The following is a 14,294-nucleotide window of genomic DNA, read 5'->3' as shown; positions in this document are numbered from 1 at the left end:
TGCCCCCACTAGGGGAACGCCAAAGCCCCCTCACCAGCTGGACTCCGAATTCAGCGACCCACCGCCCACCTGGTTAGCGTGGGTGTACGCCTGGGCACGTAGCCAGTAGGGGTGATGGGAGCTGGACGCGGTGGCAGCTTGGTGGAGGGCCAGGAAGGGTCCTAAGGAGCGCCCTCACGCAGGGCAGGTCGCCCACCCCCCAGCAGCAGACGCACAAGGTTCTGGGGTCGCTCAGTTTATTGGTAAAACGGGCACTGAGCGTGACAAAGGCTGGACGCGGAAGCCGGGGCGGCGGGGACGCTTTTCCTCTTAAAGAACTTCCACTGGACCTTGATGGCGAGCATCCAGTCGCTGACGGAGAGCCTCTTACAAGCGGAGGTGCAGACATGCGCCTGGCGGGGGGGCGGGGCGCCGGGGCCGCGCCTGGGACGGGGCCGGGGGTGGGGGCGGGGGCGGGGCGCGGCGCCGCCGGGGAGGGTCGCGCCGCGGGCGCCCGCGCTTCACTTGCCCGCCTTCTGTGCCTTCTGCGCCGACTTGGTGACCTTGCCGGCGCCGCCGCTCTTCTTCTCCACGTTCTTGATGACGCCCACGGCCACTGTCTGCCGCATGTCGCGCACGGCGAAGCGGCCTGCGGGGAGGAAGCGTGAGGCGCGGGCCCGGATGCAGCGCGCAGGCGCACTCGCGCCCGCAGCATCCTCCCCCAGCCCCTGGCCCTGGGGCGGGACTCTGGCGCGGAGCTCTCTGAGCCTGTTTGACTGTTTCCCGGGTGGAGGCAGGGGGCAGTGAGGTGCTAGGCTCCCTTCTCCTTAGATGGCAGGAATAACACATATGGGACTCCGCCAAAGCGTCGTTGTGGGAATTAAATGGCATGTAAACAGTCCTTAGAGCAGCCTGGTGCAGAATACAGTTCACCCTTTAAGGTATTCTGACGATGGCCAGCAACCTTGCCAGGCAGCTCTCTGATATAGATCTGTGGGTCATCCCTGGGGTATTGGTGGGGCAGGCCAGCTGGAGGCCGGCGGTCAGTCCTCACTCTGCCACACTGTGGGCCTGGAGTGGGTCCCCAGGGGACTTCATCTGCAGAGGGGGATACCATCCCCTGCCCACCCAGTGGGGCCACCTATGCTCCATGAGACAAAGACCAAGGGTGGGTCTCCTCTAAACTCTAAGCTGCAGCAGGAAAGTCCAGGACCCTTTATCCACCCCACCCCCACAGTAGTCCTCTGCCCTTGGCCTGGACTGGCTGCCACCTGATGGCTGCCCCTTTCCCATCACCCAGCTCACCGAGAGGTGGGTACTGGGAGAAGCTCTCCACACACATAGGCTTCCCCGGGACCATCTCCACAATGGCTGCATCACCGGACTTCAGGGACTTGGGGTTGTCCTCCAACTTCTTGCCAGAGCGCCGGTCAATCTTCTCCTTCAGCTCAGCAAACTTGCAGGCGATGTGGGCTGTGTGGCAGTCAATGACTGGTGAGTAGCCAGCGCTGATCTGCCCAGGGTGGTTCAGAATGATGACCTGTGGGCAGAGGTACACGAGGCCATCAGGCATGCCCAGGTGGGCACCGGGAGAGGGCCCTGAGCTGGAGGAGGCTCTGCCCACCCCAGGTCCCTGGGGCCCAGATGCTGTCCATGGAGGAAGGTCAGAATAGGGAGAATCCAGGCTCCCAGATCTGAACCCCAAGGTCCTCTTTGAGCATCTGAAAGGCCACAAGAGATAAACAATGACAAGGGCATAGTTTGAAAGGGCAGCACCAGAGCAGAGGCAGGGGCATGACAAAACTACACCTTAATTATCGTATTTCAGTTATATCTCAGCAAAGCCAATTAAAAAATCCTACTCACGTACAGAGGTGACCAAAGAGGGCACAGTAAGCGTGTAGAGAACAAAGTACCACAGGCCTGTTCCAGCAGTAAACTGAGAACAGCCTTTTCAGGACCAGAGCGGGGCCTCAGTGAGGCTAGGAGCACCCTGCCCTCTTCCTGCCTGCAACCCCGCCCGTCCTTGGGGACCTGCTCTGCAGAGCGAGGATCTCAGTCCTCCCTGGCACTCAGCAGCCCCCTTGCTGAGGATAGCCCTGGTACTGCCTGGGGTGGGCCCCGCTGGCCACTGGGCTGCCCACCTGGGACGTGAACTGGGCGGCTTCCTGGGGTGGGTCGGACTTGCTGTCCCCACACACGTTGCCCCGGCGGATGTCCTTGACTGACACGTTCTTCACGTTGAAGCCAACATTGTCCCCAGGAAGGGCCTCACTCAGAGCCTCGTGGTGCATCTCCACCGACTTCACCTCCGTGGTGATGTTCACGGGCGCGAAGGTCACCACCATGCCAGGCCGCAGGATCCCTGTCTCCACTCGGCCCACGGGCACAGTGCCAATGCCTGGGCCGAGAGGAAGGGAGCTGTGAGGGCAGGCTGGGGCCAGGGGTGCCCTGTCCTCCCTAGCAGGCAGGGAGTGGCCATGTGGTAGGAGCAAGGGGATGGGAAGCCCTGGGCAAGGCAGACGCTGGAACCTACAGACAGAGGTGGAGATCTTTCTCCTGCCCCATCTGGAGAAAAAGGGCCTGAGGAAGCAAGTTCCCAGAACACAGGGAACACAGGCAGGAGAGGCCCCATCTCTACCCAAGAGGAGGCAGCAAGGGGCCCTCCTTGTGAGACTGCATCACTAAGCGGGCTGTGGACCAGCCCCCCCAGGGTGGCCCACCTGGCACTGGTGCTGCCATCTCAAGGGTGAGTCCCAAGGGGGCATGGTGCCCCCATACTTCTCAGGATCTGCTTACACCGTGTGGCCAAACAGTGGGGGTGTGATACCCCCCAAGACAGGGGGCAGGGGGCTCGAGCCTGGTTTCCCTGGCTGTGGCAGAGGCTCCTGTGGCATTAAGGAGGCTGATGGCTGTGCTCTGTGCTGGGTGAGTGTGACACTCCACCTGCACCCAGGTCTTCAGCATCTCTGGCCACAGCCTCCTGGCTGGGAGTCCCCCACTATGGCCCGCTGTGGACCTCAACTTGTTTATGGGTCTGTATCATTGCGTGACCAGCTCTTCTCATTCCTAGAGTGGATGGTGTCTCCTGCAAGATGGGGACCTCCAGGTGGAGGGTGATAAATGAGTCTCCTGTGCCACTGGTGCTGGCATAGGGCTGGACACTTGGGATAGATGGATGAACAGATGGATGGATGGATGGATGGAGATAGGTGGATGGGTGGTCCCCCAGAAAGTGTGCAGCATGGTGGGAGGGGCAGAAATAACTGGGCCCTGGATGCTCCTGGCCTGGGGCCGGTTCTCAGGAGGGGTCTGAGGGCAGAGCTGGCCTGGTGGGCAGGGGCGCTGCAGCAGATAGTGGCCCTGGGGCCCTCACTCACCACCAATCTTGTACACATCCTGCAGTGGCAGACGCAGGGGCTTGTCTGTGGGGCGTGTGGGGGGCAGGATGGTGTCCAGGGCCTCCAGGAGGGACACGCCACTGGCGTTCCCTTCCTTCCTCTCCACTTTCCAGCCCTTGAACCAGGGCATCTGGGCAGGAAGAAGAAGGCACCGTCATAGCGCCCACCTCCCCCCACCCCATGCACCCCACAGCCAGGGTGGGCAGATAAGCCTGGGCCCCAGCGGCCACTGCCCCCACAGTGTCAATCTGGGGGTGTCCCTGGCCAGAGAAGGGGCTGCAGCAGCTTTGGCCAGCCTCCTGGGGAAACTGAACTGAGGGCAGAGTGCCTGTACCCAAGGATGCTGTGGTTCCCACCAGCACAACACCCACAGAGGGCTAGTACCACAGTCATAGGGCTGAGGGCAGCCTGGGGAAAGCTCCCTGACCCCCCACTGGCCATCTGTGCTCGTCCTGACCCAGGGCCCTTGGGAAGCAGCCCTGCCACTGCCGGGCACTCACGTTGGGTGAGGGCTCCAGCATGTTGTCGCCGTGCCAGCCTGAGATGGGCACGAAGGGTACAGTGGCGGGGTTGTAGCCGATCTTCTTGATGTAGGCGCTGACCTCCTTGACAATTTCATCATAGCGCTTCTCGCTGTAGGCGGGCTCCGTGGAGTCCATCTTGTTCACCCCCACGATGAGCTGCTTCACGCCCAGCGTGTAGGCCAGCAGCGCGTGCTCCCGGGTCTGCCCATTCTTGGAGATGCCTGCCTCGAACTCACCCACTCCTGCGGCCACAATCAGCACGGCGCAGTCCGCCTGTCCAGAAGGTCAGGCAGGGTGAGCTCGGGCCCCTCAGGGCAGTGGACAGGGGCCTGGGCAGTCACCTGGGGATGGAACCTGGGGGTCTCACCCTTAGAGGCAGTGTGTGTCTGTATGAATGCCCTGGCAATGTTGAATTGTCTGGGCGGGGGGAGGTGGTGCATTTCTGCCTATGTTCAGTGTCCCCATCCTGGCCTCTGTGTCTACTTGTCTGTGAAGTCGGCCTTGACAGTGGCCAGCTGTCCTTATAGGCACTCTTGCCTGGCTGAGATGCTGGGGCGCTTACTCAATTCTTTGAGGGGTGAGTGGTGACAAAGGTGAGGGGTCTCATGCCCTGGCGAGGAAATCCAAACACCGCTCACCAATTCCAGGGCCCCCAGGGTCTCCTAAATGGTGTCCTTGCCCCACCTCCAGATCCCCCAGACCCCCGAAGCCCCGCCCACCTGGGATGTGCCTGTGATCATGTTCTTAATGAAGTCGCGGTGGCCTGGGGCGTCGATGATGGTGATGTAGTATTTGGTGGTCTCAAATTTCCAGAGGGAGATGTCGATGGTGATGCCGCGTTCCCGCTCTGCCTTCAGCTTGTCCAGTACCCAGGCATACTTGAAGGAGCCCTTTCCCATCTGGAGGGGCGGGGGCGTGGCTCAGGACGGACCCGGACCCAACGGCCTGGTCACGGGTCCCCCTGGGCCGTGGGAGCAGCATGTCACAGCGGAGAGGGCCCTCGCTCCTGCCGAGACCGGGGACTCTGGACCCAGCTATGGAACGGGGGACACCCAGACCTCATCTCTGCCTGCCCAGACCAGCCTCCTGTAGTCACAACGGGCGCCATCTGAGCATCTACCAGTAGGGGGCGCAAGGGCCTGGAAGCCGCCCTGGGAGAGAAGCCGCGGGCGGTTTCAAGCCCTCCCCCGGCTGAGGGCTCCCCTTTATCTGAAGCCAGGGTCTCCCCTCCCCCAGATAGATTTCTGTGTCAGCCGACGACACCACTGGGTTTCACACTGTCCAACCAAAAAAACCCCTCTGTGATTTTTCTTTTTTTTTTTTTAAGAAAGAAATCAGATGAGGTCGCAAGGAAGGGCCTGGCTTTCCAGCTCTTTCTACAGATAAAGCTCCCCAGTGGCTCTGAGGCTCCTCCCCCCACCCCCGCCTCACCTGAGCAGGGGAAGCAAAGCCGGGCCACCCTCTGCCAACACCTGCGCCGCGTGCACAGCAAGACCCCCCACGCTCAGGGCCAGGGCTGCGGTCAGGACTGTGTGTTCACTGTCCAGCTGGGCAAAACCCCTTGCCAGGGCTGCGCAAGGACCGAGCTCTGCCCTCCAGGGAGGCTACCCAGACAGACACCCTGCGAACACCCTCAGCACCCCCCAAATACCAGGCCGGCAGGGAAGGAAAGACATAGCGTTGGGGCCCAAGAGCACCCCCACCCCCTCAGAGAACAGAGTTCAGCCCAGGCCAGCAACCGCCCCCTCCTGAGCCCTGGCACCAGTCATCCAGGTGAGACCCTCCACAGCTTCCCCGGACAGGGGGCTTCTCCCAGAGCTCAGGGGTGAAGGTAGGGGGCACAGAGAGCAGACCCCTACTTCATAGACACCTCCCACACATGGGTCTCAGAACTTGAGAGGATCAGCCTCCAGAAATGGGGGTTCAGCCATCAGGGCCCCTCCCATCCTCACTAAGTGACAAAGACACCCCTAAAAAAGGGTGCCACCCTGGATGAGTGGCCTGCCCCAGCCCAGCACGAGAAAATGGAGCTGATGGGCTGAGTGCCCATCAATTGGCTATTAATAGCCACTCTGAGTCCTGACCCTGCCCTGGGACAAGCGAGGACAGCGCCCCCCACAGCCCCAAACTCAGCCCCGGGGCTACAGGAACCCAACTGTGGGGCTCAGAGACAGTGACCAGTACTGGGAGAAGTGCGCCTCCCCCTGGCCCGGGGCAGGTCCAGCAGGTTGGTCCATCTCCTCCACAGGCATTTCCTCAGAGAGGTGCCCCTGCTCCCCTACCCCCCGCCTCTCCCATCTGGATGCTCTGACATACACGTCCTCTTGCTCTGGAGGAGACCATCTGAGCTTCGTGCCCCAGGGTCAGGGAAGTGCCAGTCGGGCTGCCACATGGGACCCCAGCCTCACGGTGGAGGCAAAGCAGGGAGCTCCCCCAGGGCTCACCTCGGCCGCCTCCTTCTCAAACTTCTCGATGGTCCTCTTGTCGATGCCCCCGCATTTGTAGATGAGGTGGCCAGTCGTGGTGGACTTGCCTGAGTCCACGTGGCCGATGACCACTATGTTGATGTGGGTCTTCTCCTTGCCCATTCTGCCTGGGGCGTGGGGAGGGGCTGGCACGACCTGGGGTGCTCTGGCTCAGGGTGAGGGGAAGCTGAGCAGTGAGTCTGTGGGTTGAGGCAGGGGCACAGGTGATGGGGGGCCTCCAGGAGTAGCCCAGCAGACACTGCCCTGCCCAGGTTGGGAGCACACCCTGCCCCACAGAACAAGATCCTGAGGCTAGAGCCAAGTCTCTGCATTTAGCTGAGCAGAGCCCAGGAGCAAGCCCAAAGAGCCCAACAGCTGGAAATGTCTGAGTGTCGTGGCTACAAACCACCCCCACCCCTGAGAGAGGTTATCCCCCCTCTGGAGAGACCGAGAAAGACCAGGCTGGTGAGCCCCATGACCAGTCAGGAGCCTGTTGATGAGTCACCCTGCCCAGCTCTCCAATGCCCTGTCCCCGGTGTTTGCTCCCCCACCCACGGTCTTGGGCTGGGACACTGCACCCAATCCCAGCACCCCCCCACCCCCCCGCCGAGGTGTCACAGTGGAAAGATGGTCAGGGCTTCCCACTCCCCTCCTCGAGCAGCGATGGCGCCATCTTCCTCTCATCCCTGCCCGGCAGGCTGGCACAGGGAGACAGGCTGGCCGAGACCTCAGGCAGGGTGATGCAGTGCCCAGATCAGGGGCCCAGAATAGCTCAGGCCCTGCCCAGATCTGGACAGGGGGCAGACAGTAGGGCAGGGAGGTGGGGGTCCCTGCTCTGTCCAAAGGGTGAATCTGGCCCTAGAGCCAAGCTCAGCAAATGACAGACAGATGCCCTCAGCCTGCTGGGGGCAGGGGGCCATCCCCTCCCCCTCCCCTCTAATCACAGAGTCGCAGCCCCTGCTCCATCTTGGAGGTCAATGGGGAAACCTAGGTAGCCCAGGAGGTGACAGGCAGCTGGGGGAGGGAAAGCTGGAGAAAAAGGTGCACCCTAGGGTGCAGATACCAAGTGGACATCGCCAGCGCGGGTGGGGGCGGGGTGGCAAGGACCCCTCAGGTCTGACCTCCTCCGCTCTCCCGCTACATGGCGGGTACCCACAGCACCCACCCTCACCAGCCCCCAGCACTGACGACCCTTCCTCAACCCGGCAGGGCCCTAGGCAGTCCCAAGGTCACGGCTGCAGGTCGATCGCCACTGTCCAGGAGAGTCGTCCCCGCCTCAGCCGCCGCGTAAACAAGCGATACCACGGTGCCCCCACCCCACCCAGGGCCGCCCCGGGGACTGACCCCGGTGCCGGTGCGGGCGCGCTGGGAGGGCGGCAGATCTCCGCAGGGAGGAGCGCAGCCTCGCCAGGAGCCGGTGCCCCCAGGACTGGTCCCCGGGGAAGGGACCCTCTGCGGAAAGCTGGGGGCGGGGATGGGGACCCGGAGGCCCAGCGTCCTTACCCAGAGCCGAGGTCTCAGCCAGAGGGACTGGCGGTGCCGGCGCCGGCGGTTTTATCTCTCCAGGAGGGGGGTCCACCTATCGCCCGAGCAGGCGCAGTGCACCGCGCCCCTGCAGTACGGCAATGCGGTACCGGCGCGGGCGGGGCCGGGGGCGGGGACGCGAGGGATGCAGGGTCCGCGGGCGCGCGCGAGCGCGACAGGGACGCGAGAGGAGGATGCGGCGAGGGAGCGAGCTACAAAGGCGGAGACGAGACGCACCCGGAGGGAGCGCAAGCTGCGAGAGAAAAACAGGCGGAGGCGGCGGAGAACCGCGACGAGACGGGGAGAGGGAAGCAGGAAAGAGGGAGGGCGGAGATGGAGAGAGGGACCAGGAGAGAAAGAGCTAGAGGCAGAGGACAGATAAAGCCAGACTGAAACGCCAGGCTCAGGCCCGCAGGGAGAGGATGGGTGCGCCAAGCACAAGACAGGAAGACATTCGGATCATAAGAGAGGTCCCAGGGACGGGCCCAGACCTCAGGGACCCGGCAGGCGGGGGCAGGGTGGGAGCGCACCAGGTCGAGGGTGGGTGCTGAGGCCGGGGTCTGGGTGGCTGTAGCGTCTGCCCCTGGTTTACAATGGACCTGTGTTCTGAGGTGTCTCCCCAGGATGGCCTAAGGGGTGCAGGCCCCCCTGGTGGGACTCTAGAATCTGGCCCTGTGCCCCCACATGCTTGCCACAGAGGCGTGCCCCAGCAGGCCCCCAAAACCAGGCTTCTCCCTACTGGGCCCCATGGTTCCCTATGACCTTGGAACTGTGGCCTCCAGGATCCCCTCAGCTTGGCCAAGTGGCCTAAGGCTTCACCACCAGCTTCTGAGGCCCCCGGAAAGAACTGTTCTCCACCCTGGACCCCTCTTTGTGGAGGGTACACTTGAAGTCTGTCCCCCAGAGCCCACTGAGACCTTCAAGGGCTGTCCTGGTCTGCATACATGGGCAGGGTTCCTAAGGACGCAGAGCTGACACGAAAACAGGGCTCCCAAAGAGAGTCCCGGGCCGTGGCCCTGGCGGGGTCAGAGTGCCAGGCCGCAGGGAAGTGGGGTGGTCACAGACCAGGGCAATGACCAAAATGGGTTTCAGGGAGGGGGAGGGGTGAGTGAAGACCACAGTCATGGCCCCTTCTAGGGACCCCCGACCTTGTCAGCTCACCCATGATCACGTTTCCCCATGGCCATCTCTCCCATCTCCCTCACATCCTGAGGACACTCAGGTTAGGGTTGGGTCTGGGAGAAGGTCAGGCAGGGTCTCAGAAATGTGTGGTGGGAGCAGAGGCCCAGGGCTCAGCACCTTATGATGGGGCAGTGCCCACGAGGAGCCCCCAGCGATGGGACCCCCCGGCAGGCCAGGAAGTAGAGATAGGAAGTAGAGATGGGCTGGGGGCCAAGCAGGTCTTCCTTGCCCGCAGTGAGTGTTTCTCGGGGGTGGGGGGGGGAAGGGGCCCTTCTGTTATGCTGTCCCTGTGTCCTCGGGTAGGCAATGGTTGGCAAGTGACCCGGCACTTCCTCGCGCTGCTGATTCCATCAAACAGGAGCCAGGAATTAAAAATAAACGCCTGCAGGGAAAGCGCAGCCCAGCCCGCCCAGCTGAGCTGGTCTCTAGGCTTAAGGTGTCCCGTCCTGCTGAAGGTTAGGCGGCATCTGGGAGACTCTGTGACTGGCCAAGGCTGGGATGGGACAGACAGGGCAGGAGGCCCAGGTCCCTGTGAACACCACCCCCAACTTCCTCCAGGGGACCTCCAGCTGCCTGCAACCTCAGAGGGTGTTTATCAGACACCCCCACACAGGTCCATGCCTCTCTGCTTCAGGCTCACCCACAGCTGTCAGCTGGCAGGCACCAAACCGCACTGGGGTGCCCGTGCCAGGGGCCAGCCAGTGCTGGAACCCTGTCCTGCTAGGAGCAGTGGCCACCGCTGCTGGAAGGCAGCATCCTTCCCAAGGGTCTGCTGGCTGACCCTGGGGAGGGGTCTCCAGTGGCTTCTCCAAGAGGCCTCTGTGTCCTCAGCCGTACTACCTGCAGAGCCCTGGGAGTCCGTGGAGATTCAGCGTCTGGGCTCACACAGTAGTGAGACACAGGGAGGTATGATGCTAAATAACACCCAGCGGCAGAGTGGAGCACTAACCACTGCATGGCACAACTCACTGGCAAACAGCTGCTAACTATTGCATAGTGTTTAATGCCTACTAACTACTGATTCATACTTAATAACCATGGAATAGTACTGAATAACTACTAATCACTGACTAGTACTGAATAACCACAAAATACTAAGCAGTACTAAACACTACATGATGTACTAGACAGCCACAGCCACCCAGCCTTGCATGGTAGGGCTCCCAGGCAGCCTGAGGGTCCATGGATCAAGAATCAACTGGGCACAGAGAGGCAAAGCACAGTGCCTGAGGTCACACAGCAAGGAGGGCAGAGCTTGCAGATGGCTTGGAAGACCTGAGCCAGGTCAGTGCTGCTTCTGGATAAGCCCATCCAGGTCCCACCTGTGCTCTGCTCCTCCCAAGTCAGGCTCCGCCCCCGTAGCCTCCCTTTCCCACATCTGAGCTCTTGGTCACTGTGGCCCCCAGGAGTAGCCAAGGTTATGGGTGGGGGAGAGCAAGGAAGGGGCTCCAGCTAAGGAGGTTGGTGCTGCCTCCCAAGGCAGCTTCTGGGGAGCAGGCAGAGGGAGGGGTACAGGCCCTGCCTCTTCAACCCCCCCCCACCTCCCAGGCCCAGTGAGCTGTTTGGGGCGACACACGCAGCCCCCTCTTTGGCAGGCGGGGTTTTCACCGGGGAAAGAAGATCCAGCTAAAATTAACCGTTATCAAGCTGTCAGCCCTGGAAATAAACCCGCCTCCCATTGGCTGCGGGTGATGTCACCGCCGGGCTAATAATAACCTGCAAATGCAGAGCATTCCACCTGTGCGGTGCGCCTTCCTGGGGGGCCGCGGCCTCAACAGGTGGGGACGACCACCCGGGTGATGGTCGCGAATAGCGGCCTGGGCGGGGCAAGGAGAGGGAGGGCCGCGCGGTGTCTCAGAACGACTTCACCCCCTGCCCTTGGGCTACACTGGCTGCCCTCTGCCCCCTGGGCATCGGTGAGCATCCTCATGTGCGGGGTCAGTCGCACCTGTCTCCCAATCTAGCTGGGCCGTGGGACCCTGGACGGCCTCGGGGACACGTTCCCCCGCCCCCCAGCTCTTCAGGCCGGGCACTCAGGGGACCGAGCTGCCCTCGAGGCCGCAAATTAAGTGTCTCCATGGTGAGGAGGCGTTCTCGGCAACCAGCTCCCCGCAGAAGAGCAAAGTCACGGCCCCTAATCAGAGAAGGGGCGGGGCCAGGGCATGTGTACGCCAGCAAGAGCCCAAGACCGCCGAGGCCCCACCAGCCTGCCAGCCCTGGGCTGGGTCTCCGGGCCTACTGAAAGAAAGGGGGCGGCGGGTGGGGGGGGAGTCGGGGTGACTTGCTGGGCAATGCAGGCCCCCAAACACGTCACCTGCCAAACTGAGCGTGTCTGGGAGGATGGGACTGACCTGAGTCAGCCAGAACAGCTTAGAGAGGGAGACACCATCCCTTATAGAGGGGGAGGGCAGCCAGCCCGCCCCGCCCCCACCCACACTGGGGCCAAGGGAGCTATCCGCCCACCCTTACAACGGCAGCAGCAGGGAGCCGTAGCCATGGTGATGGAGTCTTTAGACTCCTCCCCCCAGGCCCTCAGACTCCTCCCGCCAAGCCCTCACTCCCCAGGAACCCTGGCGGCCCCGCCTGCACTAGAGCAGCACCCGTGCTTCGGGGAAACAGAAGAGGGGGTTCCGGTGGGCTGGGCCCCTGGCTCTGGGCCACTGCGAAGGGGCGGCGATCCAGCTTGGTGCTAGCAAGAGGGAGTGGCCAGGTCCCCCCATTCAGTTCACTGCAGGTTGGGATCAGCCAGATCTTAACCCAAAGATCTTGGGTTAAGAAGGCGCAGCCCTGCTATGGGCCAGGGACACAGGGAGAACCAGGGGAGGGTCTGCAGGCCCGACGACCCCTCATGGCCAGTGTTCTCTGGGCCCAGTGGGCATGTGCTGTGTCATGGACTCCTTTCACACCTGGATGGGTTACCATGGACCCCTGCCCTGGTGTGGGGGAGGGAGAGGTCTCAGCCCTAAGCCAGCCTCCCACTCCCAGGTTCAGAAATTTCCCTGGGGAACAGGAAGCTCCTTAGCAACCCTGGGGCCCTGGTTTTCTGCTTTTGAATAGAGCTCCCCTCAATTGCACAGTTGGGAATAACCTGCCTAGGGAGCTGGGGGCCTCAGGAGATGTTAGAATGACTGATGCAGGAGGACAGGGGAAGGACTGGGCACTGAGGGAGACAGGGCTCCAGCCTGTCCTTGAACCACTTAGAGAAACTGCACGAAGCATAGTTGTGCTTGACCACCAGGTCAGGAAATAGAACACTCTGTTGTGCCCTCAAAAGCACCCTGACTTGGGCTTCTCCTGCCAGACACCACTTTGCTGGCTCTTAAGCTTTGCGTGAATGGTCCATGTAGCTTCTGTTCTTTTTTCTGGCCTCTTTCACCCGCCACCACGTGTGTGACTTGCACCTGTGCTCCTGCATCTGGGAGGTGTTTGCTTCTTCACCGCTGTGTAGCATTCCGTTTCCACTGCTGTGTAGTATTCCGTTCCCAGTTCTGAGCTGCCGAAAATTAAGCTGCTGTGAACCTCTCCTGCGTGCCACTTGTGTGAGCATTTCTGTCTGCTATAGGCCTCATGGGTGGGGTTTTGAGCCGTGTGTATGTGTGTACATTATTCCCGTCATTTGTGTACTGCCTCCTGGCTGGTAAATTCATCCTTTGATACTTGCTCTGTGACAGTGGACAAAATTACAGTAAGCATTTCTCCTCCTCAGTGAGCAGATCCACTTTTGCAAAGCAGGCAGTGAAGGGTGAATTTACCTCCAAGAGAAAACTAAATGACAGCTAGTGTTTTCCCTTGACAGGGAGGAAATTTTACTATTTTTTTGCATGTCTAGTGATTTTTACCAGACCACCTTACCTGCCTCCTGAGAAATCTGTATGCAGGTCAAGAAGCAACAGTTAGAACCAGACATGGAACAACAGACTGGTTTCAAATTAGGAAAGTGGTACATCAAGGCTGTTTGTCACCCTGCTCATTTAATCTATATGCAGAGTACATCATGCAAAATGCTGGGCTGGATGAAGCACAGGCTGGAATCAAGATTTCCTGGAGAAGAAACATCAATAACCTCAGATATGCAGATGATACAACCCTTATGGCAGAAAGCGAAGAGGAACTAAAGAGCCTCTTGGTGAAAGTGAAAGATGAGAGTGAAAAAGTTGGCTTAAAATTCAACATTCAAAAAACTAAGATCATGGCATCCGGTCCCATCACTTCATGACAAGCAGATGGGGAACCAGTGGAAACAGTGGCAGACTTTATGTTCTTGGGCTCCAAAATCACTGAAGATGGTGACAGCAGCTGTGAAATGAAAAGACGCTCGCTCCTTGGAAGAAAAGCTATGATCAACCTAGAAAACATATTAAAAAGCAGAGACATTACTTTGCCAACAAAGGTCCATCTAGTCAAAGCTATGGTTTTTCCAGTGGTCATGTATGGCTATGAGAGTTGGACCATAAAGAAGGCTGAACACTGAAGAATTGATGCTTTTGAAGACTCTTAGAGTCCCTTGGACTGCAAGGAGATCAAAGCAGTCAATCCTAAAGGAAATCAGTCCTGAATATTCATTGGATGGACTGATGCTGAAGCTGAAGCTCCAATACTTTGGCAACCTGATGTGAAGAACTGACTCATCAGAAAAGATTCTGATACTGAGAAAGATTGAAGCCAGGAGGAGAAGGGGATGACAGAGGATGAGCTGGTTGGATGGCATTACCGACTTGATGGACATGAATTTGAGCAAGCTCCAGGTGATGGACAGGGAAGCCTGGCATGCTGCAGTCCTTGGGGTCACAAAGAGTCGGACACGACTGAGTGAACTGAACTGATTTTTGGCTGAATAATGAACATTCTGTAAAGACTCTGGATTCTGTTACCTTCCTTGGAATACTGTTGGTTCTCATTTTAGCAGCCATTCCATTACTGGATTTTGGTGGGCTTGTTTTCATGCTTTGTTTGTGTCAATCTGGGAACCCCAAAGTGCCTCCCAAGACCCTACACTCGATAAGATTCAGCTTCCAGTTTTGTTCCCCCCAAAGCTCTTTATGGAGCTCACTTTTATCTCTTCTTAGATGGAGCCTAGAGTAGGCGTTGCTCTCAGTATAATCTTTTCTCCTAAAAAACAAGTGAGCAATCTCTTCACTCTGGCCAGGCCCAAGTGCCAATGCCAACCGGCAAGGCTGGTCTACTGGTGTTTTTGTTTCAATCTCAGCTCCTGGTGGACA

The 14,294-nt window shown here is 59.9% G+C and overlaps 2 protein-coding genes across 3 annotated transcripts; one reads left to right on the top strand and one right to left on the bottom strand.

Annotated features, from left to right (window-relative positions):
* Positions 1-219: 219 nt before the first annotated feature.
* Positions 220-7,902, bottom strand: EEF1A2 (eukaryotic translation elongation factor 1 alpha 2). Of its 2 annotated transcripts, none has more exons than XM_005214699.2 (8): positions 7,714-7,902; positions 6,349-6,569; positions 4,624-4,803; positions 3,881-4,177; positions 3,360-3,510; positions 2,124-2,380; positions 1,285-1,519; positions 220-628 (listed from the first exon to the last, which is right to left on the bottom strand). In XM_005214699.2, exons 2-8 carry the CDS (start codon positions 6,490-6,492, stop codon positions 501-503), a joined length of 1,392 nt encoding a protein of 463 aa, XP_005214756.1. In that variant the 5' UTR covers positions 6,493-6,569; positions 7,714-7,902; the 3' UTR covers positions 220-500. The 2 variants fall into 2 exon arrangements, with proteins under 2 accessions (XP_005214756.1, NP_001032541.1); NM_001037464.2 differs by having other exon boundaries at positions 224-628; positions 7,873-7,898.
* Positions 7,903-9,056: 1,154 nt separating this feature from the next.
* Positions 9,057-13,291, top strand: LOC132346927 (uncharacterized). The gene is made up of 2 exons (XM_059892972.1): positions 9,057-9,981; positions 13,062-13,291. The coding sequence occupies exons 1-2, from the start codon at positions 9,057-9,059 to the stop codon at positions 13,289-13,291; spliced, it is 1,155 nt and encodes a 384-aa protein (XP_059748955.1).
* The last annotated feature ends 1,003 nt before the right edge of the window (positions 13,292-14,294 follow it).

The sequence above is a fragment of the Bos taurus genome, chromosome 13, assembly GCF_002263795.3.
Source record: "Bos taurus isolate L1 Dominette 01449 registration number 42190680 breed Hereford chromosome 13, ARS-UCD2.0, whole genome shotgun sequence".
Lineage (NCBI taxonomy): Eukaryota > Metazoa > Chordata > Mammalia > Artiodactyla > Bovidae > Bos > Bos taurus.
Note: the sequence above shows the minus strand (reverse complement) of the source record. Positions and strands in the feature narration are given on the sequence as shown.

Coding starts and splice junctions, on each gene's coding strand:
- EEF1A2 (XM_005214699.2), bottom strand. CDS start 6,492: ATGGGCAAGGAGAAGACCCACATCAACATAGTGGTCATCGGCCACGTG. Junction 4,804..6,348: donor TTGAGAAGGAGGCGGCCGAG/GTGAGCCCTGGG, acceptor CCGCCCCTCCAG/ATGGGAAAGGGCTCCTTCAA. Junction 629..1,284: donor CTCCCAGTACCCACCTCTCG/GTGAGCTGGGTG, acceptor TCCTCCCCGCAG/GCCGCTTCGCCGTGCGCGAC.
- LOC132346927 (XM_059892972.1), top strand. CDS start 9,057: ATGATCACGTTTCCCCATGGCCATCTCTCCCATCTCCCTCACATCCTG. Junction 9,982..13,061: donor CAGTAGTGAGACACAGGGAG/GTATGATGCTAA, acceptor ATCTATATGCAG/AGTACATCATGCAAAATGCT.